Source organism: Eulemur rufifrons, chromosome 14 (assembly GCF_041146395.1).
Source record: "Eulemur rufifrons isolate Redbay chromosome 14, OSU_ERuf_1, whole genome shotgun sequence".
NCBI lineage: Eukaryota > Metazoa > Chordata > Mammalia > Primates > Lemuridae > Eulemur > Eulemur rufifrons.
In genome coordinates, this window is record NC_090996.1 from 18,097,195 (window position 1) to 18,122,453 (window position 25,259).

General features: G+C 54.4%; 1 protein-coding gene across 3 annotated transcripts in view; it reads left to right on the forward strand.

The window, feature by feature from the left end:
• GSG1L (GSG1 like) overlaps nucleotides 1–25,259 on the forward strand; it is a 185,268-nt gene that overhangs the window by 138,455 nt on the left and 21,554 nt on the right. For all 3 annotated transcript variants that reach the window (XM_069486679.1, XM_069486680.1, XM_069486681.1), the window contains 2 exons: nucleotides 14,764–14,875; nucleotides 22,653–22,820. In XM_069486679.1, coding sequence (XP_069342780.1) covers nucleotides 14,764–14,875; nucleotides 22,653–22,820 — 280 coding nt within the window. The remainder of the gene's footprint in view (nucleotides 1–14,763; nucleotides 14,876–22,652; nucleotides 22,821–25,259) is intronic.

Sequence of the window (25,259 nt, forward strand, 5' to 3'; positions counted from 1 at the left end):
ACTGTTTATGTCATTCTCCTCGTTAGCCTCGGGGAATGGCCGTGCTGTATTTACGGCTGTATCCCCAGTGGCTGTCCCGGTGCTTTGCATATAGAGGATGCATAATAAATGTTAGCTGAATGAATGAGCTGGAGTGTTAGAAGCAAGTCAGCGGCCTGCAAAGGGGTCTGAAGATTCTAGAGGGGAACTGGAACCCGTCATCTGGGGGCAGCCAGTGAGTCTTCAGGAGGTGGGACTGAGGGGGCAGGCTGCGTCCTGTATCCTGTTGTCCTCCCACCCGAGCCTGGTCATTTTAATTTAAATTCCGCCACATCCTTTGCATGCTCCTAGAAGCAAGGACTGGGTGAGTTTGCAGGCCATGGGGCCTTTCATACAAATGAGCCTGGCCCCAGGCACAGGGCCAGGTAGAAACTGGGCTCTGGGGAGATGGGGAGAGGTACGAATTTTAAAAGTTTAATAAAAATTGGAAGTAAACCTCTAATGGAGGAACTGGGGTTGGTGTAGCAAGGGATTCTGGGAACTCAGGGGCATGGTCTGGGGAAAAGCAAGGGAAGCCCTGGCACCACCCCAACCTGGAAGCTGGGTCTGAGGGGCGTGGCTAGGAAGTGCCTGGCCTGAGGGGCGTGACCACGGGAAGAAACCATATCGGTGGGCGGGACCGTGGGAGATCCTCAGGCTGCGGCTCAGGTTGCTGTGTGTACACTCTTCCTGGTGGCCAGCAGAGGGCAGTACAGGTGTAGGATCCAGCCCCAGGGGAGTGGGTTGGGTAGGGACCCAGGCAGGGAAACTGAGGCCAACCCCTACTGTAGGGAAAGGCTGAGGGTCCGGAGGCTCAGTGGGGAGAGTCTAATCCAGTCTCTCCACCAGGACGGGGAGAGCCAGGGTCTGGGGAATCCTGGGATAGCCTGTGGGGTGAGGCCCACTGATCCAGGTGGGACCAGGCCTACCCTCTGCCTCCCAGGGGTTCCCACCTCATTGCCAAGGGGCCAGACCCTTGGGCATCTCACTCCATTTTAGAGAGGAGGAGGAGGTCCAGAGAGGTTCACTAACATGCCTAAAGTCACACATCTGTGAGTGGGAGAGCTGGGTCTAGAGCCATACAGTGTCTACCCTCTTGAACACCACATCACTTGCCTGCTCTGAAACGAGCTTGTGCATTGTTCTGAGTAGGTGTGAGCTAGAGTGTGAGCTTTAGGGCAGGACTTGGTCTGTCTTGGTCATTCCTGTATCCCTCGTACCAGGCACAAAGTTGGCCTCCGTAAATGCTGCTGAAGGAATGAGAGTAGCAGAAACCTTCCCTACTCTAGCCCACGGTGCTGTGTGTGGTGGGAGGTGGCGGTGCGGGGAGAGACATGTGAATCTGCCCCTAAAAAATAGGCCGCTCTCTCCTCTGCCCCTGGGCCAGGATGGGCCACTGGTGGGGGTTGGCGTGGGCTGTCCATCAGCCTGAGCTCATTCTTGGGGAGGGGCTGGACGTTCTCTACGTGCTCCACTGTAGGCCTGGAAAAGTGAAGGTGAGACGCTTCACTGCCCAGGTGCAGGTCCTGGCCTCACCACCAGCGTGTGCCTTTGGTCAAGTTCTCCATCTTCCCTGAGCCTCAGTTACCCGTCTCCAAAATGGGATGACAGTCATACCTACCAGGGGCTGTGATGACTCTTCCTTTTCTCTACCTCCACTGTGGGGTAGATTGTGGGGATCTAAGGAGTGAGTATGTGTAAACTGCTTAGCACAGAGCTTGGTGTGTGGTTGACTGTCAGGGTGATGACTAGAACAGAATTGGTAAGATCGTAGCAGCTCCGAGACCTTCATGGTGTGTCATGATTTGGTGTTACGGTGACAGCACATGTAGTTCATGTACTGGGGGTGGGGGACGTGGACCAGATCAGGTGCAGAGAGGAAAGGATGTGTCTGTATGGGAGATAGGGAGACAGAGATAGGGAGAAAGACAGAGAGAGAGGCAGGAAGAGACATACAGAGAAAAATAGAAGAGGAAAATAGAGACACAGGAAGGCAGAACTAGAGAGAGAAAGAAAAAGATACTAAGTGAATTTACTGCTAGTGATTAAAGCAGAAACAGAGATGGAGATAAAGAGAGGTAGAGGGAGGGAGGGAAAGAGAACGAGGAGAGGTGTGGACATTTATCCAGTGTGGCCACTCCCGCCTCCACTCTCCACCGTGTGGCAGTTGTCTCAATCCCCCAGGGGCTGAGAAGGCCGGTAGGGCTCCTAGTCATGTGATCAGAACAGCCAGGGATTGGACCTCGGGTGATGCTGGGGCAAAGGACTCTTCCCAAGGTGACCAGGAGCGTGTAAAGCCAAAGGAGCCTGTGGGTGAATCTCAGTGAATTCAGGAAAACACGTTCCAAGGCCCAGGCCAGGAGTGGGATGGCAAAGGGTCAGAGCCTGGCACACCTGAGCACAGCGGGATAGAGGTGGAGGAAAGTAAGGAGGGTCCCAGGAGATATGGGCCTGGAGCTCAGCGTGACCAGGAGGGGTGGGTCGGGCTGACTCACAGAAGAAAGGGAGGAGCTGGTGCCATCTGGATGTCAGGCACCAGACATCATAGCTGCCCCCAAATCTAAGGAGACCCAACAAACCTGTCTCCCAAGCCTGAACCAAACCCTGAGGCTCATGGCAGGGACCAGGTTCTGTTCATCTCCGTGTCTCTGAACTCCAGTGGGACTTGGTGGGGCCTCTGTGAATGTCAGTTGGACGAATGACTGGGTGTGATTGTAGTGTTAGAGGTGGCCCAGGCACATAGTCTGGGCTCCTTCCTGGTGACCCCAGGAGGGCAGGGTTTCACCTTCAGCTTTGTAGGCTGAGGTTCACAGCTCTCCTGAGGGTTCACAGGAGGGCTTTGTGACCTCCATTTTGCTGTGTCAGAGACTTTTTGGTCTCATTCCTAGGTTTTGGTTGCTCGTGGTCCTAGGGGCTGAGCTCTCTGATCCGAGGCAGAGCCATACCTTTCTAAAGGTCAGTCTGTAATTTCATCTCACAACGCTTTCCTTGGTGGTGGCTGCAGGCCGGCAGAGGGGAGGGCAGCTGCCTTTGAGAAGATTAAGTCCAGTCGATGACCTTGGCTTTGGGGGATTTTGCTAAGAACTACAGGGCCGTGGCAGTCTTAGGAGGGAGGCAGTGAAGGGCTGTGTTGCATCCAGCCTCTGACTGTCTCCGTGTTGCAGTGTTTGTAGTGGTTTTGTCTGTGGTTTTTTTCTTTCTAGCATCCTTTTCCCCTGCTTCGGCTCTTAGAACACCATGATTTTCCTTCAGAAACCATCTCTTCTCTGCTCTCAGGCCGTGTGGACCACACCCCACCCGCTACAGAAGTGGCCCCATGGCCTGGCCAATCAAAGCGTTCCATCCCCTTGGCCACAATGAATGGTCCAGGGATGAGCACGTGATACAAACCAGGGCAGTGAGGTTCAGTTCTATGATGTTTGTAGCAACTGCTGGAACACCAGAAATGCTTTTCTAAGATGAAAGAGTGTAAGCTTGGAGTGGATGGGTTCACCGTGGGGGGAGCCTACCTGAGAATGAAGCCAACACAGAGGAAGGAAGTATTTGAGAGAGGAAGAGAGAGATTCCTGACCTCACCATCTGAGCACCTGGATCACACTATACCTAATGCTGGATGATTCAGGGACCTTTCGGTTACATGAGTTTTTTTTTTTTTTTTCTATTTCCTCCACTTTTAAATCTAGTTGGCGCAATGTTGCCACCACTTGTGACAGTGAAGCCTAATACAGCTGGGATAGGCTTAGCCACAAAGTACTGCGGGTCTTCAGTGCAGCGTAGCTGAGCCAGGGCCACAGAAATTCCCTGGGCTGTTGATGCTATTTCTCCTGCCCCAATATGAGGAGGCTGGGCTTGCTTTTGGCTGTCACCTCTAAATTATAATATTTTCCTGAGCTGACTCAGGCCTCTGCGTTTGGGTCCCCCTGTTGCCTTGCCATACTGTGCCTCTGAGATATCAGTGGCACAACTAGTAAGCACTGGAGTTGGTAGAAATAAATTCAAATCACAATAAATGTAAGTGGGTTAAATTCACCAGTTATAATTCAGAGCTCTTGGGCTGTAGAAATAAAAGCAACCAGATCCAACAATACAAGAAGCACACTTTAAAAGACATAGAAGGGTAGAAGAGAAAAGAATGGAAAAAACATATGCCTGGAAAATATGAACAAAAGAAAGCTGGGTTAACAGCTTTGTTAACTGATTGAATAGAATTTAAAACCAAAAAGTTATAAGGGACAAATAAATAAATTATAGATGGGTAAAAAGAGTAACAAAGCAAGAAAAAATTTATCCATCCTAAGCATATGTTTGTCTAACAACATAAGCTTTAAATTATAACAAGCAAAAAGTGACAGAACCTCAAAAAGAAATAAATAAATCAAAATGATAGAGATTTTTAGCGCGCGCGTGCACACACATACACACACACACATCTCAGAAACTGACAGAGAAACAGACAAAAAATTCAGCCGAACCGCTGAAGATTTGAACAGTACAATCAGTAAGCTCAAATTATTAAGAATATGTAGGCCGGGTGCGGTGGCTCACGCCTGTAATCCTAGCACTCTGGGAGGCCGAGGTGGGCGGATCGCTTGAGGTCAGGAGTTCAAGACCAGCCTGAGCAAGAGCGAGACCCCGTCTCTACTAAAAATAGAAAGAAATTATACGGCCAACTAAAAATCTATATAGAAAAAATTAGCCGGGCATGGTGGCGCATGCCTGTAGTCCCAGCTACTCAGGAGGCTGAGGCAGTAGGATTGCTTAAGCCCAGGAGTTTGAGGTTGCTGTGAGCTAGGCTGACGCCACGGCACTCATTCTAGCCAGGGCAATAAAGCGACACTCTGTCTCAAAAAAAAAAAAAAAAAAAAAAAGAATATGTAGAACTCTGTTACTCTCCACTGCTCAAAAGACCCTAGAGAACACAGGTTTATTTCAAACCCACAGATACAGAACATAAACACACATGCTGGAGCCAGGATTTGAACCTGTAACACCTTGTTCTGTTTCCAAGGCTCTGTGGTATTCTGTGTGCTGTGTGTGTAGACAGGGTATAGGTGCTGGCAAAGAGAAACTGGCTGCAGCCAGGCTGGGGCTCGGGGATTGAGGGGACTAATCTCGGCAGGGTAGTTAGGTGTCAAGACCATATGTGTGGCCTGGGCTAGGCTGTGAATGCGACCCCCCCAGGAGAGAGCAACCAGCCCAGGCCCCCCAGCCAGCTGGGCTGAGCCCATGGCCGTCTTGCCTGCCCTAGGCAGGCCTTGGCTCAGGGCCCACAGCTGTATTTTCCAGATGTTTACCTGTGTGCCTGTTATCTGTGGTTGTGTAAACTTAGCAACTTCAAACAGCACACGTGTATTAGCTCACGGTTCTGTGGGTCGGGGGTCCTGGTCTGGCCTAGGTGGGTCTTTGCAGGGCTGCAGTCAAAGTGTCAGCCAGAGCTGGGTTCTCCCCGGGAGCCCCCCTGGGAAAGGGTCTACCTCAAGCTCAAACGATTGTCAGGAGATTTCGGTTCCTTGTGATTCCTTTCAGGGCTTCAGTTTCCTGTAGGTTGTAGGCTGGAGACCACCCTGAGGAGGTCACCTTCAGTCCCTTGCTGTGCAGAGCCCCAACGTGACTACTAATTTCATCAAACCATCAAGGGAAAGAGTCTCCTTGCCAGAGAGGCGTCACAATCTTATGTAACGCAATCATGTACATCCTGTCCCCTCTGCCGTAGCCTACTGATGTTGCAATTAACGGGAAGAGATTACACGAAGGCATGGGATCACCTGAGAATCGGTTCGCCATGTCTTAATAAATGGCAGTTTGGCAGGCTTGGCAGATGGTGCCCTGTAACTAGAAAGCTGAATGGTGTGTGACCCATCCACTCAGGCTAGGTCACCTCTGAGAGAGTCGAGACCCCCTAGGCCACCGGCTCCTCTGGGCTTGAGGGTCTCTGGCCACCCCCCAGAGTGGATGAGTCTGCACCGGTGTTTCTGAAGCCCAGGCAATACGGCCTTGAAATTGCTACAGCCATGCTTGTGGAGAGGACTGGAATCTGACCTGAGACAGTGATAACTAACAACACATGTGGATATCTGGGGTAAGAAGGGCTCAAGCAGCAGAAACAGCAGGTGCAAAGGCCCTGAGGCAGGAATATGCCTGCGGTATTCAAGGGACAGCAAGGAGGCCAGAGTGGGAAAAGGGGCAGGAGTTGAGGTCAGGGATGGACAGTAGATTTCCACTGCTGTAGCTTAATCTATTAGTTCCCTATTGGTAGACTTTTAGGGTATTTTCAGTCTTCTGCTGCAGTGAAAACCCTTGTCCATACGTCTTTGCCCACACTTGCAGATATGTCTGAGGGCAGATTCCTGGCGGTGGAATTGCTGGGTCAAGAGGAAGGTGCATTTTCAGTTTGACAGTCGTTGCCAAATTCTGGCCCCCCTCCCAGAGAGTTGACACCCCCGCCGGCCCCTCTGAGGGTCCTCCGTGCCCGTGACTTCCTTGGTCCCTGCCTGGGCCTGGCGTCCTGTCTTGGCTTCACAATGAAGAGCTGCTGCTGTCTCCCTGGGCTGCCGTCGTCCCTCCGTCCCGGCCCCTCCCTCCAGACGGCCGTTCTGCCGCCGCAGATGGCTGGGGAGCCCGAGAGCCCCACAGAGGACACTTTGCCGGGATGGAAATTCTCCACGCTGGGAAAATTCTCACAAACAATATTTTCCGTGTGCTTTTCCCAGGACTGGAAGCTCCCTGATGGCTACTCTGAGACAATGTGTGAGCTCGCGTTTACCCAGCATTTGTCTCTGGAAGGTGGCCGGCTGGCGGGGTCTGCCAGAGAACAGAGAGCACCTTGTCGGGAAGGAAGGGCTGCTGTCCTCTCGTTCTCCCCCCCCGCCCCCCCCCCCCCCATAAAGCCAACCCGCACATGCCCGTGTGATATTACAGGGGCTGGAGAGGCCCAGGGCTGAGACCCACCGGGACAGAGACCACGGAGCAGCCACTGTGTGAGCCCTGTAGACCCCACTTCCAGGAGGGGGGGCCCCTGTACTTCCCTGCTCGGCCAGGCCTGAAATTGCAGTCCCCAACCTGTCCCAGGTGTCCCTGTGCAGGTCAGGGGCCTTGGTGGGCAAAATGGGAGGAGAGGAGGAGGCTTACCATGGATGCCTGAATTCAGTGAATATTCCTGCTTGTAACCTGGGCAAATTTAATGGGACATTCTGAGGAAGGAAGGAGAGAAAGAGAGAGAGGGAGAGACAAAGGCAAGATAGAGGGAATGAGGGAAACAGAGATGGAAAGAGACAGAAAGAGAGAAAGACAAAAGACACCCCAGAGAGGGGGACTCTGCCCAGTGTCCCCAGAAGGAACGTGAGCCAGGCTTGTCCAGGGCGCCGCCCACCCCCTGCACTGATTTCAGGTCCCTCCACGCCTTTCCTGGTGTGAGCATCTTGCCTCAAAGAGCATGCTAGTGTCCAAAGATCCTTATCTTTCCCCCAAAGTGGAGCCAACCCCTTTCTATGGTGCCCGACCAAAGAGAGAGAATCTGTGGCCAGGCTGGAGGAAAGCTGGCCTTGAACTTCCGAAAGAAAGCGTGTGCACGCCCAGGTGGCACCTCCCTAAGGGATTCCCGGGCCTGTCACGTGTGTGCAGCACGTTTAGAGCCCACCCCCACGTGCGGGTGGGACCCCCTCCCCGCCAGACGTGGCATTTCTCACCTTTTACCTGTCTGGATCCCCCCGCCCCCGCTGCGACTGTTGCCGCATCCACCTGCCACAGGTGCATGGCTCACTTAGCATTTTTCTCTAAATCACTCACTTTTTTCGCAACTTATATTTATTCAGAAAGGAAACTTCAGCTCACTACCGGAAATGAAAAGCCAGTATCACTTGCAATAAATAGAAAAGAACTGTAAAAAAAAAAAAAAAAAAAAATTACCATTGTAAAAACGTTTGTGGAGCATCTAAACCAGTGTTCTCAACCAATGGGTGATTTTGCCCCCTCACTGCCCTCCCCAAGGACATTTGGCCAAGGTATGGAGACTGGGGTGGGTGTGCAGGGGGTGTGGCTATTCCTGGCATCGCGTGAATAGCGGCCAGGGATGCTGCTAGACGTCCTACAATGCCCAGGACAGGGCCCCACAACAAAGGCTTCTCTGTCCTCAAATGTCAGCGGTGCTGAGGTTTAGAAATCCTGCTCTAAAATAAGCTTGCACAGCCCAGAAGGGGGTGTCCCGTGCTTTGGGCAGCTCTGCCCTGGTTTACCCCTCCTCATCCTCAGGTGCAGCTGAAGCATCCCGCCTCCGGGAGGCCTTCTGACTCCCCGGGCAGAGGACCCCTGTACCGCCGTCTCCAACTCTCCGGCCCTTTGATGGTTATTTCCTGCCTGTGTCCGTCTCTTCCACTAGCGCAGGAGCTCCCAGCAGACACTGTCCCTGGTCTTTCTTTACAGTCCTTAGCACAGCGCCAGGCTCCTATCGGGGGCTCAAGAGCTGCATGCGGAATGAATGAATGAAGGTCGGCCACAATGAGACCCTCACTGTGCCCCTGGGTTTGCGGCAGTCTGCCAGGCAGCCAGCCTCACCTCAGCCCACTTTGGTTGTCACCTGTGCAGTGCACACCTCATAGGCCTGCTGTGCGGGTCAGAGAGACGGTACCTGGCAGGGGACAAGCTCTCGGGAAAGCAAGGGCATCCGAAAGCCGAAGGGTCCCTGGCGGATTGGGAGCTCGTTCCCGTGTTCATCTATTCTGCCCTCCTGAGCGGGTGCCCTGCACGCCTGTGGTTGTCCCAGGGTCATCTTTAGCAGCGCCCCTGTTCTCGCTCAGAAGTGTTCCGGCCTGGGCCATGCATCATCTGGGCCCCTAAGCCTCAGCCATTCTGGTCCAGTGAGGCACGTGGTGAGCGGAGAAGGTGATGGAGGCTTGACGGGGCATCTGCACGGGCCCTGCGGTGGGCTCCTTGGCCCCACCCTCCCCGTCCACTCACGCAGGCGCACGGCGTCTCCTGTTAGCAGCCCATCTCCAGGTGGGGGCTGGGCTGGTGGGGGCTGCTAAGAAGGTGACCAGTGGCAGACAGGGCGAGGGGATCACATCCAGGGTCAAAGGCCATTCCCCATAGGGGCAGCCGGAGTCCACGGCTTGGGCAGAACGTCAGGAGCACAGTCCGTGGTGTGTGAGTTTCTGGTGTAGACGCGTGGGAGAAGGGAGGAGGCGAGGGGGCAGGACCGTGACTTAGGGGTGTGTACACCCAAGGGCGTCTTCGCCTGTGTCCTGGCTCTCTGCACGAGACCTCCAGCTTGTTTTACGCATTCCCACCAAGCACAGGCTCGGGGACTTTCTCCTGTCCTCCCACCACCATCCTCTAGGTGAGGATCTCAGCTCTTGGGGCCCAGGGGGCATCCCAGGCCACCACTGTGGGGCTCAGCCCATGTGAAGAGGCACCGGGGAGTCAGGGCCACAGGTGGACGCGGGTGGAGAACACACCAGCTGTGTCGGTGACTCCCTGGGTGTTCACTGTCCACGCAGACTGGGAAAGGACCCTCTGTGGGTGCCGGCTTCACTTGTCATGGCTCCGGGGATGTAACAGAAGGGGCTGGAAGTGGAGGCTGGGGCCCTTTAGGGATGTCCTGCTTCATGTCTACCTAGTTTAGTATGTTCCTTCCTGGGACTCACCATCCCCCCTCCCCCCTCCCCCTCCCCCCTTTTCTCCTGCCCTGCCTCCCACTGTCCCCCAGGCGGGCACCTTTGCCTGGTCTGTGGGTGGGAGGGGAAGAGAAATGGGGCCTGCTCGATCTTGTATTCTTCCAGACCTTTTTCTTCCAGCACCTGACATAGGCTTTTGAAATCCCGGAAGCCAGAGTTTGGCTCTCTCTTCTGCAACAGCTGTGCCCGGAGGCCATGGGTGCTTTGTGTCTAGTTATCCACATGGGGAGGGTAGCGGGCAACAGGCAATGGTGGGGGTGCGGGGGCATAGCCATTAGTATCAAAAGTCGTCCCTCTACCATTTGCCCCTGGGTCACCCCAAGACCCACAAAGACCTGGGACCAGGGCCTCTGGACTCATTCTGGGCCCCAACTTGAGGGGAGTCTGAGCTCATTCATCATTGCCTCAGGGTTGGATGGGGTGGGCAAGGCTGGTGGGAGTTCAATAAACCCATTGCTTGAACTTGGAAGGTCCCCATTAGATGCTGCCTTGGTTTGGCCACTTCACTTTAAAAGGCAGAATCCAAACAAGAGTGACGCTAATGACTCAAGTAATCTAAAACGAGCCCTCGGGAGAAAGGGCAGAGAAATTGGAATGGTCCAGACACGACGAGGTTGGGGGCACCTGGGTAATTGCTGTGCTCCCGAAAGGCTCCTCTGAGGATGACACCAGCCGGCTCACCTCCCTCGTCCTCACAGGGCAAAGCAAGAAATTGGCTCAAATTGGAGCTGGAAAGATTTAGGTTATGTGTAAGGAGGAACTTTTTAAACCCTGAAATATGCTACCAAGAGAGGCTGTGGGTTCTCGAGAGAGTGGCTAAAAATAGCTTTTTCTTTAAAAATAGGTCTGGGCAAGCTTTAAACATAGCATCAGCTCAGCTTCTCGGGCTGGTTTTAAGTGCAGGTGCACCTGGCCATGTGGGGTCCCCCAGGCTGCGGGGCACGAGGACGAGTTGGCCTTTGGTCTCTGTCGTGACCAGCAGCTGGATATTTTAGATCTGTGTACATGAGGGATTTATTTTTTCACCTGCCCCCAGCTGACTGGTGTCATGGAATACCAGGCTTTAGGATTTCAAGGTTTTCTTTCTGCGGGAGCTCATTCCAGGGCTCATGTAAATTGGGTCAGTCCCCACAGCTTCTCCCAGTTGCTCCCAGTCGCCCCGAGTCCTTCCCCATTCCTGAGCCCAGGCTCCCCAGTGCCTGAAGGTTTGCCAGGATGTGATCCATCTCCGTGGTGCCTGCATCTCAGCACCCCGGCCTGCCTGGGGGGACTGCAGCTGCCCGGCCCCGGACACCCTGCCCGCTGCCCCCCCAGCAGCCAGAGGGGGCTTTCACCAAGCATGTCTGATGCTCGTTCCACCTCCGCCCCTTCCAGTGATTTCCAATGATGTAATTCCTGCCTCCTGCCCTTGGGGTAAAGTCCAGCCTCCCCCCCCCCCATGGCTTAGGACTTCTCAGGAAGTGTCCTTGTTTATACCTCCAGTAGCACCTCTCACCTCCCACGTGGCCCGCCTGCCTGTGACAGCCACACCCAACCATGTTGCCTGAGCGCTTCTGCATGCGCCTCCCTGCCTGCCCTGCCGTCCTCCTCCCTCTGACTTTCAACTCTCAGCTTGGGTATTGCCTCCTCTAGGGGCCTTTTCTCACCTCCCTTCCCCCCCCCCCCAGAGCCCTGGACCTCCCCTCTTGGCTGCTGTGACACACAGTGGCACCCAGTTCGTGTGTCCGTCCCTCCCATCCCGCTGGAGCACTGGGAGGGAAGCCTACGTCTCCCCAGGAGAAAAGCCTGGTACACAGCAGACACTTAGTGTTTGCTCAGCGACTAACCGATTGTCAGGGGTTTCCCTTTGCGACCGTCCTGCCCCATCTCATCCGGCTCCAGCTTCCCCCAGCTCCCCGCCAGCCCCTCTGTGGCTCACGTCCCCGACTTGACACGCTTGGAATGTTGGCACGTCCAGCTCCGTGCCCGACATCTACAAGAATATTTATTTAGACATGAGCGCTCTCCACGTGTTCTCAGTAATAACTTAGCATCTTTAATAATAAACCCTATTATAAATTAATTAACCAGCTACCTCCCTGATATCTCAATGAAATGGAGCATGGCATCCGCATAAAACATCTAAACCCTGCCAGGGAGAGCCAGGTCGGTGGCACGAGGAGTCTGGGATTCAGACGGCCACTGTGCTCCGTGTCCTTACCTGGCAGCAGGGCCAGGCTGGAGAGGGATCCCTCAGGAGGAGCCACCGGGGTGCTGGTCCACCCCACCTCGAGGCATAGCCAGGAACCTGCCGCCCCTTCCCCCAGCGATGAAACAAGAGGTGATGTGGGGAACCCCGAATTGGCAGTCCCGTGTGTCTTCCAGACCTATTGCCAGGCCGGCTCCTCTCTCCCCACCTGGATGCCACAGCCTTGCTCGCTGGGCTCACTTTAAATTCCCGAGCACAGTCTCACATGGCACGCAACGCTGGCCCGCACGCCGCATGCACTTGCTCGCTGTGTTCGTGCTTTTCCACTCTGGAAAAGACTGTTTCACACCTTTTCCTCGCTCCCCCCTCGCCGCCCATCTGCCGCCTCACTCTCAGCTGGTGACCTTGTCTCACGCTTGCTGGAGAAGAGGGAAGCGAATCTACCCAGGAACTGGGATCTCACTCGCAGGCTCTCCCGCCCGGGCTCCCTTGGGCGAGGCATCCCGACACCGGTCAAAAATCAGCCCCCTGTGTTCGGGAACCTCCCCCACCTGCTTGTCTTCTCTCCGCCTTGCTTCCACCGTCGCCCTCTCGCTCCTCTGCACCATCCATCTCTCCTGCTAGATCATTCTGGATGGGCATGGAAACATTCTCCGTCTCCCATCTTTAAAATCCCTTTCTGAACCCCAGGCCCTCTCCAGCTGTCACCCATTTTCCTGCTTTTCCAGGCAGCATGAGGCTTCGAAAGCACCCTCTGTCACTATCTGGTGTCCTCTCGACCTGTCCCAGCTGGCGACCCCGCACTGGTCTTCCTCCTAATTCCCTTCCCCGGCCTCTGAGCGTCCTTTGCTGTCCCTCTTACTCTGCTGGAGCGCCAGATGTTGCCTCCTTCCTGGCACCTGCCCCCTCTCTTCCTACAGTCTCTCTCCAGGTGGTGTCTTCTAGGCACATAGTATTATTTACCGTCCGTATGCCAGTGACATCACGCACCTTCTGGTGCACATGGTCTCTTCATTCTGAGCCCACGCCGGCCCCCTGGGCTGGGCGACAGAATTCGGTTTCCCCAGTCTGACCCACGGAGAGCAGGGCTGGGAATTAAGGCATCTCTTCCTGCCCTGGGTGGCACCAGCGCTGGCCCTTTGGCCAACATCCCACAGCCCTCAATGTCCTTCAGGGTCCCCCAGGGTCCAGGAGAGGTGATACTTACCTGTCCACTCCAGTTGGGAGATTCTGGAAACCACAAAGAGATGTTTACAGCTGTGGCTTTCCTGGGGTGCGTCCGAGCCAGGAAGTAATAGCAGCAGCAGGAAAGTCTCATTCATTCAGTCGTCCCTAATTTGGGAGGTGCAGTCACTCAGCAGAAAGTCACTTTTTAATTCAGCTGAGCTGGAAATGATCCTTTCTACCGAGGATTCGCAGGACAGATGCTTGGGATGGACCTCGCTTTGCAGAACAAACGTGCTTCTAGGAATGTGGACAAGGGCCAGATTTTTGAAGCAGAATCTTTAAAATGCAGAGAGTTCCACCCAGGTATCTTTGAGTGAATTGTAATTTTCATGTATTGAATTTTCTTAAGGCATGGCTTTTCATATTTGGCGATAAACAGAATTCAATTTAAGAATCAATGCCTTTCTAAATGAAGAATTTGGAAAATTAATTATTCTGCCACCAGGCTGGGTCCAGCTTCTGGGTCTAGCCGGGAGATTTTATAGTAAAATACTGTTACGGCCCTACTGTCCTGACACAGGCCGTGGGCTTTCTCATGAATGTTTTCCTTCGTCAGTGGATGCTCCTGTGTCTACCATGATCCCATGTTGTACGTGAGGAAACCACGGCACTGAGAGGTCAAATAACTCAGAGAGCATCTGGACGGGTATAGTGAGGAAGGAATCGGAGAAGCTGCAGCAACTGAGGATTTGGAGGGCAGGGTCCAGCCCAGCAAAGGGACTGCCAGAAACCTAAGTCTGCCTTACCTCCTTTCGCTGACTCTCCACCATACCTGTCGTGATCCTCATCTTCCGATTGAAAGATTTGAGGCTCAGCGGGGTGAAGGGCTTTGCCCAGGGCAGCAAGGGGACAGCGTGGTGGGAGAGGATTCCCGGTCAGACCCTCTGGGACCAGAGTTCTCCAAGCCAGTGGGTTTGGGAGCCACAGAAAAGACATTTCATATTATGAATACAATCACTACACACACCCACACATGGATAGAAGCGGAAAGTTTCACGAAACAATATTTCCTCCTGCTGCATTGGATAGTATCAGCTAGTCCCATCCCATTCCACATTCCTTTTTTTTTTTTTTGTTATGCTGGTTGCACTAAAAGTCCATGAAGCTGATTTCGTGACCCGCTAGTCTAATGATTCAAGACCTGCAGTTTGGAAAACAATCTCTAGGCTGCTTCCCTCAAATTGACTTTCTAACACAGGTGTGCGAAAACTACGACTCACAAGCTAAATCTGGCCCGATGCCTATTTGGTGTATAAAGTTTTATTGGAGCACAGCCAAGCTCTTTCATTTATGTATTGTCTGTGGCTCCTTTTGTGCTACAACAGTGGACTTGGGTAGCTGCAACAGAGACCACCTGGCCCACGGAACCTAAAGTATTTCCTTTTCTGGCTCTGTACGGAAAAGGTTTGCTGATGCACACACAGATCTGACTCTGTGTCTCCTTTGCTTAAATTTTTCCAGGGCTTCCCTTGGCCCTCTGGCCCGAACTCAAGCTCCTTGGCCTAGCTCAGAAAACTGCCCCTGTGGCCTCCCATGCTCTGTTCCTGCTATTCTCTCATTCCCAGGGGTCCCTGTTCTCCCCCAGCACTAACAAGGAGGCAGGAAAAGCCTAGAAAAGCCCTTTGTTGCTTCCTGACACCTGTTCTGCTCCCTGCCCCGCAGGCCTCCTGGGAATGGTGGCCCACATGATGTACACGCAGGTGTTCCAGGTCACCGTGAGCCTCGGCCCCGAAGACTGGAGACCCCATTCCTGGGACTACGGGTGGTCCTTCTGGTAAGTGGCTTTTGACCTTCAGGCAACAGAGCCTTGTGGCCTGCTGCCACTTCAGCAGCTCAGCCCAGTCGGGGAGGGCAGAGAAGGCGGGGTGGGGGGGCAGTAACCGCCCAAAGGTGTTTTGAGACCCTAGAGCTGGGATTGGCGAACACGGCCCGCTGGTCACATCCAGCCCAACACTTGTTTTTATGCAGCCCTCGAGCTAAGGGTGGGTTTTACATTTTCAAATGCTTGAAAACAAATCAGAAGATGATACTATTTTGTGACATGGGAAAATAATATGAAATTCAAATTTCAATGTCCATAAATAAATTTTTCTTGGAACACAGATAGCCCCATTGTTTGCGTATTATCTACGGCTGCTTTCACACTGCCACGGCAGCCTGAGCAGGGAGCAAAGTCTGAAATATTTACTCTCTGGTCCTTTGCCGACCCCTGCCTTAGCGACCTGCTCTGGAAGGGAGAACGGAAGCTGGCAAGACCTGGAGTCAGGAGAGCCGTGGAGGGTTCTGGGCGGTCTGATGGGGTGGGAGGACCCCAGGGAGGGCCCTGAATACTGGGAGTGGGTCAGCACCTCCGAGCAGGGTGTGCACGAGAAAGGCGGAATTAGTCAGGTTTCTTTTGCTTGCGAATGGTAGAATCCCAAGCTTAAATAAGCAAGGGGTGTTTATTATTAGTTCATGTAACTGAGAAGTCCCCGTAGGGAACTCCGGGTTGCAGCGGAAAAGTCCACCCACATCGGTCTAAGCAAAGAGATACGCTGGTCCATGAAAGGGAAAAGCACAGAGAGATGTGGACGTCAGGGCCCGTTTGATCCAGAGCGACTGGCGTCACCAGGGCCGAGTTCTGTTCTTCTGTGATCCTCCGAGTGTGGTCCTCTCTACATAGTAACTCTGTCCCTGGGCTGGCTTCCCCCTTGAGGGTGAGAAAGCTCCTCCTGAGGCTGGTGCACATACAGGAGAGAAAGGACTTCTCTTTCTAACACAGACTAGTTACCCAAGCTTCCCTCTGATGGGCTGAGGTCATCTTCTGTCTCCTGAATCATCACTGCGGCTGGGGGAATGTCATGAGCTTATTAGCTCAGCCCAGCCAGGCCCACCTCTGAAGCCAGGAATGAGTCCAAAATTCCCAAATGGCGAGCAGGTGGAGCAGGTGCTGGGTGAGCTACCACAAGGTCTGCTTCAGGAACAGCTGGATCCAGGTGATCAGGTGATTTCTTCAGGAATTCAGTCATTCTCTCCCCTTTTCCTGTCACTGTTCCTTTTGCATTGATGTTGGCTTCATTCTCAAGCAGATTTTCCCTAAGCGCTAGCAAAAATGGTCACCACACCCAGTTCCGGGCCTACATCTTAACAAATGTAATAGTATCAACAGAGAGACGGGGTTTCTTTCCAATATTTCAAGCTAAAATTCTGGTTATGACTTTCATTTGTCTAGCTTAAGTCATGTGACTATCTCTGAACCAATGGTTTAGACCCTGGGAAGGCTGAGATGCTCCAGTTGCTCTGGCCTGAGTCAGGTGGTCCAGGGAAGGGCGTGGCCCCACCCAAACTCTGGACAGAGGGAGAAGGAGGAGAGGTCTCTGATGGAAAATTGGCAGGGGTGATGGAGTGAGCTGCTATCAGAAGAGAGAATGGGCTGGGCGTGGTGGCTCAGGCCTGTAACTCCAGCACTTTGGGAGGCTGAAACAGGAGGTTCGCCTGAGTGCTCTGTAAACACCAGCTCTTCTTGCTGCTACTGACATGAAATTTAACACATGCAAGAAACTCCTGTTGTCTATGTGGAACTAAGGTTCAGAGAGGTTGGGCCACTTGCCCTGGGTCCCACAGCCTTAAGTGAAAACGGCCTTCTCCCCTAGGCCTCTCTTCCCAGAAGCCCCTGTGTCTGCAACGGAGCCTGCCGGTGTCGGCCATGGGCACCTTTCCTTCCCTGGAAGCCTCCCTGCCCCTCTGCTCCCTCGGTGCTGGCCTCTGAGGGGCACCGATTCCCACGGGACTTGTTAAAGGCCGGGGCCCACCGTGCGGCCCCTCTAAGAGCTGATCCGTTTCCCCCTGTCACTGAGCTGCAAGATGGATCAGCTCCATTTTCATCCCTCACATTTGTGGCCCTGCGGGGGCTGCGCCATGTCATCTCTCTCACTTAATATGTGTGAGGCCATTTGTCAAAACTCTGGCCCCAGAGCCTTCCCTGCTCCCGCCCCGGTACCAGAGAGGAGACAGGCTCTGAGGAGAGACAGCACCGGCCTCTGCGTTCCGGCCCAGCAGGGAGGAGGAACAAACAGGTTCTGAGGAGCTCGGAGGTCCCCATCTCACCCTGATGCCCATTGCCGGGCGGCAGAGGCAGCCTGGAGGGGCGGGTGAGGGTGTGGCCTCCAGAATCAGGCAGCTTGGGTTCAGGTCCTGACTCCAACCCTCTCCCCCTGTGGACCTTAGCCAAGGCACTCACCCTCTCTGTGCCTCATTGTACTCAGCTGTAAAATGGGGACAGCCCAAGTTGCTGCCTCGTGGGGCTCTCATGAGTAGCGTTCCAGTTCGCTATTGATGTGTAACATAATGCCCCAAAATCTAGTGGATTAACACTAACATTTATTATTGTCGCTTATGGTTTGGGTGGTTGACTGGGCTCGGCTGGGTGGTGCTTGCTGGGGTCTAACCCCGCAGCGTCAGTCGGATGTCAGCTGGGGCTAGAGCCACTAGGGCATGACTGGGGGGTATCTGAGAGGGCCCCTCGCGATGCTGGCAGCTGGTGCTGGCTGGTGATGGCCGGTGGTGACTGGCGGTGGCTGGTAGCCAGAGTGACTCCTCACAGCACAGAGGCTGAGTCCCTGGGGAGAAAGTCCCAAGAGCAAGCATTCCAAGACACCCAGGTGGAAGCTGCAGGGTTTTATGACCTTGCTCAGAAGCCACACAGTGTTGCTTCTGCTGCATTCTGTAAGTGACAGGGCCAGATGCAACGGGAAGCGTGAGCCGGTGGAGAGGTGGCTCAGGGCGGGGCATCTTTGGGGACTGGTGACCACAAGGGGTAAGTGACCTGATGCATGTGGAGCACTTAGGAAACAGGCTCAGACAGGGTTAATTCTGTTGTCCAAAGTCACACATTGATCCTCAGAGGCTGCAAATTCCGTGCAGTCTGAGGCCGAACCCAGCTGCCGATGTTTTGTTTGACCTTCCACTGTTTTTTATAAAAGTTTGTATTTGTTCTTAACACCTATCTAAAAAGGCAACATTTTACACAAAATCCAGGTTCCTGGTTTGTCTTGACCATGGGCAGATCTGTCCCTGTGTAACCAGCACTGCCTGTGGCAGCAGGCGGCGAGAGTTGAGTACGGCTGCCCCTTTGCATGGGGTGTATGCTCTCCAGTTTGCCCCAGTCCCCTCCACTCCCTATTGCCTTACACTTCCCACACTTCCCTCACTTAGTCATCTGCCTGACCCTGCAGGAATTTGAGTTTGTGGCCCCTGCTTGGAATGTCAACACCTCAGCTTCCCTGCTGATGGCGGGAGAGTAGAAAGCTAGTCCTGGACAAACACTTTCTGCTTCTGTTTTGCATTTGATCAAAGGCAGGGGGTGGGAAATGGGCCCCTTCTACCCCAACATGCACAGTGACACCCCATCCTGAGCATTCACTCTGCAGACTGAGGGCAGTGGGACATCATGGAGCTGTGGTAGCAGATCCTAAGAGCTGGAAGGCCCAGAGAGGTTAAGTATTTTGGCCCACATCACACAGCAAGAGAGTGGCAAGTTGGGCTGTGTCCCAGGAGAGTTCTCCTTCCTGTCCTGGTGGTGCCTCTCTGCTTCCGGGCCCCTGTCCCTATGGAATACGTGGCCTCACTGCTACCCGCCCCTCCTGTCTAGTCCCTACAACCCTGTGGAGACAGGAGGCCAGTCTCTTCCCTCTCTGGGGACCCCAGGCCACCTCTCCTGTCTCTGCAGGGCTTGGCTGGCATTTCTTTAGGCTCATCCCTTAGGGACACGGGTCTACCACTGTGACCCTGTGAGAGCCTCAGCCCCAAAGACCATGGGGGGACAGGTAGCTGGTGTCATTGCTGAGAGGCTGTGTGGTCAGCAGGAAGCTTGCTCTTACTCATCCTCCCCGAGGCAGGTGGCTCTGGCCTCCTTATCTCTGAGACCAGGGTTGGGGACAGGGGTGTGGCCACCCAAGGGTGCCCTGCTGGCTCCATGGAGGGACCAGCTGGGCCCTCAGAGCCTGCCGCCACTCAGCTCCCAGTCTCACCAGCTGTTGGGCCCTGAGGGTGGCGTGGCACCCAGGCATTTGTGCCGGGCCCTGTCCCACACCAGAGTCTGTGCCCCTCTGGCCTCAGGCAGCGAGGCCTCCCTTAGTGATCAGTTACAACTTTCCCACGGAGCAGGGCCTGGAGTACAGTGCAGGGTGGCGTCCACGTGTCCCTCTGCCCCCGTGCCCCTCTGCCCCTGCAGCTCCCGGGGGATGGCGAGGGGGCTGACAGCGCCCTCCTCCCCCATCACCGCTCTCCCCCCTCCTCCCCTTGGTGTCCACTCTTGCTCTTGGCTCTGAAAACCAGGCCAGCCACCCACGTGCCTCACTGCACCAGCTCAGAAATGCAAGCTGCCAACACCAGCAGGTGCTCCAGCCCCAGCGTTTTCAAACTGTGCCCTGTGTGGGCACCTCGAGGAGGAGGGTGAGAGGATTGGGGAGATGAGGGCTTATGGGTGTAGCCCTGAACCACGCCCCCCACTAAAACCAGAACATTGTTTTCATATCTGTTTTTACCAATCTGTTTTTATTTTATCTGTATTTGTTAATTCACTCATTCATTCTACAGGAATTTACAGAGCACCTACTATGTGCCAGGCACTGTTCTAGGTACTAACAGCTAGTGGTGACGCTTATACATTGCTGGCAGGAATACTGTTCAGTATAAAGGAACAAACTGCTGATACACACACCTTTGCTGATTCTCTACAGAATTATACTGAGTGGAAGAAGCCAATCCCAAACATACATACTGTATGATTTCGTTGACATAAAATTCTCAAAGTGGTAAAATTATAGAAATGAAGAAAAAAATCATGGTTTCCAGGAGTTGGGAGAGGTCGGGAGGGAAGTAGGTGTGGCTATAAAGTGGCAACCGGGCAAAATACAGTGGTCTGTGTTTTGACTGTGCTGATATCAGTATCCTTCTTGTGATACTGTGATATTTTATGACACTAGTTTTGCAAGATGTTACCGCTGGGGGCGACTGGCTAAAGTGTCCACAGGATCTTTCTCTGTATTACTTCTCACAGCTGCAATGTGAATCTGTAGTTATCTCAATATGAAAATTTTACTTGAAAAACAAAGGATACATACATGAAAGGGGGAAAAAGATACAAGAGAATTACAGGGTGTGATGAGACGAAGGCTGTGATGAAATTAAACAAGGACAGGTGACAGTGATGGGGAGGGGACAGCCCATAAAGGGAGGGGGTGACATTCAAGGGTGAGAAGGGACCAGCCTTCTCTATCCCCTGCCTGGGCCATCGGGGTTGAGAGTCAGCTTTGGCCATGGTTAAAATCTCTGGCTATATAGACTAGAAATTCACTTCGGCTAACTTATGCAAAAGAAGATAATTCATAAAAAGTAATCGTATAAGAACTTTTCTGCCACTGACAGAAACCCAATTCAAATTGGCTTAAGGGGAAAACAATTTTTTTAGAAAAAGGAATGTGGGCTCCCATGATGAAGAGTCCGGGGATAATGGCTTCAGCTTGGAGATCTGGCTGCTTTCCAAGGCTCTGCTTTCTCCTGGGTCAGCTTCATCCTCAGGCCAGCGGGTGGCAAGAGGGTCCCCATCAACGGCTGGCTCAGATCCCACTAGCTTAGTACCCCAGAAGAAAGAGGAGCTCTGCTTCCCAATAGCTTCACCCAAAGTCCTGGGAGTGAGTGTCACAAGTTTGACTTGGGTCCCATGCCTGTCCCTGAACCAATTACTGTGGCCGGAGGGAAGCAGCACTCTCATTGGCCAGGCCGAGGTCATGTGCTCTCCAGGAGAGGGTGGGGGTGGGGCCAGCCCACGTGGCCTTCGAGGAAGGGTGGGTGATCCCTTAGCAGGTTCAGGGTGCTGTCCCCGGAAGGAAGAACAGATGCGGGCCAGGCAAAACCAACGTCGTCGCAGAATGCCAGAGAAAGCCTCCTTCTGCATTCTCCATCTTCAGGTTCTGAGTTTCCACCATGCTGGTTCAAAGAGGCATCCCAGACTGAACTAGAATCTCCAGCTTCCCTGCTCGGGAGAGAGTGTCTGACGGGACCAGCTTTGGCCAGATGTTCAGCCGGTGTCCAGTCGTCTTTGAACAGGGAGTGGGTCACATACTGGACCCTTTGGTGAACAGAGAAGTTCTTAGAGGGGCCAGGCTGACACCCCAAAACTGTCCATTACAGACACTCAGGGCTTCCAGAAGATCTAAATTAGCTCCTCCTCTTCAGAATATCAGGAAAATCTATTAATGGGTTAGGTGTTAAGGGAAATAACATGATTATCGCCGATCCCTTTGGGAAGGGCTGAATCCTCAGATTTTCCCTTGCTTCCCCTGGGGTGCTCGGAGGCTGACGAGGGGAAGAGCGGTGGGCTGCCCTGACCGTGGGGAATGCGGGGGTGGGGGGGTGACGTTCAGAGACCAGCTGCGTGCACCAGCAGCAGGGGAGGCCTGGAGTGCTCAGGCAGGGCAGGGCTGGAACAGCAAAATTGAGCCCTTGATTTGGGGGAAACCAGTCACCAAGGCAGAGATGGAAGACGGGGACCCAGAAACTGGAGCCAGGAAGGCACCCCACTCCTGGAACTAAATGTGAATGCGTGGTCTCGGTCAGGGGGATTAGGCCGGAGGCCATGCCTAGAACTGGAACCGCTCGTTCCACTCCCACCTTTCCCGTCTTTCCAGATGTGGACGGGATATATTCTCCAGCATGGGGCGGGGCTCAGCACGCACCAGGTGAGGGCAGCTGTGGAGACAGAAAGGTGCAGAGGAAAGAGCCAGGCAGGTCATTATAACATCACCTCTCACAGGGAGAGCTTGCAAACCAAGTCCCATAGAAATAGGTGGGAAGAACGTTCCTAGTAACGGTGATAATGGCGGCATGCGTTTCTTGAGTGCCTACCCTGTGCCAGACACTGGGCTAACATGTCAATGGATCATCTTTAACCCCTGAAACAAGCCTTTGGGGTCGTGCTATTGGTATGTCCGTCAAAATGGACATGAGGAACGTGAGTCCGAGTAAGCATCTTGCCCAGGGCACAGGGGAACAAAGGTGATTTAGCGCTCACGGAAAACAAGCTCGCATCTCCTTCTCCATCATCAACTCCAACTAATCTCGTGCATCCTCGCTCCAGTACAAGCCTCCGACAGGAGTGGAAGGCTCCCTGCTGTCTCACGGCTCCGGGCCTTGGCACACGCTGCTCCCCTCTCCTGGAAGGCCCTGTCCCCTGGCCAGCTCCCAGTGACCCTACCAGACCCAGCACGAGCATTGCTGTATCCTGGGTAACCTTCCCTGTTGCCAGCCCCCTTGGACGGCATGATGTGCTCTCCTTGTGCCACCCCGTAATGAACTCTGTCTTATCACTGTCACAATGTGCAGATCATTCTGTCCCCAGACCAGCCTGTGAGTGGGGCAGGGACCAAGTCTGTTCTCTACGGCCGCACCTGCTCAGGGTCTGGCCCAGAGGAGGCAGCCGAGCAGGGATACATGAATGTTTGGTGGCTGGGGGATGTTTCCTGTCCCTTGCCCACCCTCACCATGGCATCTCTCTCCTGATCTCTTGGCAGCCTGGCATGGGGCTCCTTTACCTGCTGCATGGCAGCCTCTGTCACCACGCTCAACTCCTACACCAAGACGGTCATTGAGTTCCGGCACAAGCGCAAGGTCTTTGAGCAGGGCTACCGAGAGGAGCCGACCTTCATAGACCCTGAGGCCATCAAGTACTTCCGGGAGAGGTCAGTGCACACGGGGTCACCTCTTGCCACCACTGGCAATCTGAAGTGCAGGGCCTGGCCTCAATGGCCACAGGGCCCCCAGTCAAGAAGTGGAGTGAGTGGTCTGACAGAGGTGCTCCGGGAGGCTGTGGGGCAGAAGGGGCAGGCTGAGCGAGGCAGAGTTCGGACCCCACTGAGTTGGAATTTCTGGGACATTTTAATGTTTTATGGGGCATGAGGTTGCCTTGGGCTGACGTGATCACAGCACGTGAAACCCAGATGGGAACCAAGTTTGAGTGCCATCAGGCCCCGTGCTTCTCAGAACCATGATAAAGAGGCTGAAGCGAGATTTCCTTCTGGGGCTCTGTCATGGCACTGAGCAAAAAGAGGACCCACTGTGGGATTGGTGACAGCTGCTAGAGGAGGTGACTCCTCAGGGACAGGGACTATATCTGGTCACATGAGTCTTCAGAGTCCAGCTGGGAACAGGTGGCAATAAATGGTGGATGGATGGATAGGTAAGTGGATAGGTGGATGGATGGGTGGGTGGATGGATGGATGGATAGGTGGATGGATGGGTGGGTGGATAGCAGGACAGGTGAGTGGATAGGTGAGTGGATGGGTGGGTGGCTGGGTGGGTGGATGGATGGATAGATGGGTGGATGGATGGATGGATGGATGGATAGGTGAGTGGATGGGTGGGTGGGTGGATGGATAGATGAGTGGATAGATGAGTGGATAGATGGGTGGATGAGTGGGTTGATAATTAGGTGGATAGATTAGTGGATGGAGGGAGGGAGACAGGGAGGGAAGGAAGATGAGTGGAAAGACATAGGCAGATGGCTGGCTGGGTGGATTTCACAAGCTGGAGTTATCCTTAGGCAGAACTCCTCCCAGACCTCCTCTTCTGATGAAGCCACTCGGAACACCAGTGCCCTGAAATCTGGGATTTCCGAGCCCTCCCTGCAGAGAGTGAGCTCAGTGTTCCCGCTGTATCCACCTCGCCTCCCCCTGCTCTTCTCCTGGCTCCACCCAGAGCCGCTCCCTGGTCTGGCACCAGCCTACACCTCGGTAGCAGCTCCAGTCTCTTCTGGGCTGTGAGGGGCGCGGTCCTCCTTGGTCCGTCCCACGTCCCCGTGCCTGTGTGTGCAGCAGGCCCCACGTAACCACAGCTGTGCCACTGCCTGACCTCCATCTGCCTCCCAGGCCTGCCGCAGTCGGTGGCAACAGAGGTGGGGCCTGGGCTGTTCTGATTCACATCTTGGCCACACCCCAGCCCGTCCTACCTGGTCCCCTATACCTGTGGGGCCCAAGAACGATCAATGACCAATCTCCTCTTGAGAGAGGAGAGACAGCAGCAGCCCTAGGCCAGAGTCAGCCATCACAACTGCTGTTCATGGAGCATGAGTTGTGTGCCAGGCCCTGAGCCCCAGGCGTTTAACTTCATCCTCAGGACCTCCCTATGCCATTGGTATGTTAGCCCCAAGTTACAGATGAGGAAACTGAGGCTCGGAGAAATTAAGACATGTAAGCTTGCACAGTGGTGGAGGTGGAGTTGGGCCCTAGGTCTGTGTGGCTGTCTCCAAGACTGAAGACAGTCAGAGCTGGCAGTGCCCCCAGGGATCAGGCCACCCAGACGGAGGAAGCAGAGCCGGGATCACACCCAGGCAGCCGCTGGAGTCCAAGCAGGTGCTGTGATGCCCTGGACAGATGTGCTCAGTGCTGGTGGTTCGTGTGTAGTCTGGGGGCCTCCTCCCGCCCTCTCGGACCCTCCTCCTGCTCTCTCGGACCCTCCTCCTGCTCTCTTGGACCCTCCTCCTGCTCTCTCGGACCCGTGTGCTTTGTCTCCCACGGGTTGGGGGGGGAGCTGGGCTGGCAGGAGCTGGTGGGTGTTGGTGGCTGAAGACCCCAACTTCCTGCCCCTGGGTAAGACAGCGCCAGGGTGTGCTCTGCAGCACCTCTCAGAGGGCCCCAGCGGGACTGGGTGCCAGGTACCCTCAGCAGGGACCTGCCTGTCAACACACCCTGTACTGGTTCCTCCCTTCCCTGTCTCACTCCTCCTCCCCACCCCCCATGTGTGCTGGCACCCCCTCCCCAGTTAACTATCTGTCCCCAAATCCTTGTCACTGGGTCTACTTCTGGGGGAGCCCAACGCGACAGGCAGTGATGCCTTTCGGTAGCAGGGAGCTGAAAGCGCTTTGGGGCCCGAGACAGCAGAGCAGGAGCATGGGGGGCCATGGCAGGGCCACACAGGCACCCTCTCTGTCACGGAGCCCTCTCTTTCCTCTGCCACGTGGCCCTCCTTTCCATCCCTGGACACTTTGTGCTCAGCCCCACCGCACGGCATCTGTCCGTGCTGTGCCCCTGCCTGGAATGCTCCCGTGAGGCCTTCCCTGGTCACCTGATTTAAATGTGCACAGCCCACACGCCCCGTCCTGGTCACACTTTATCCTGTTGCTA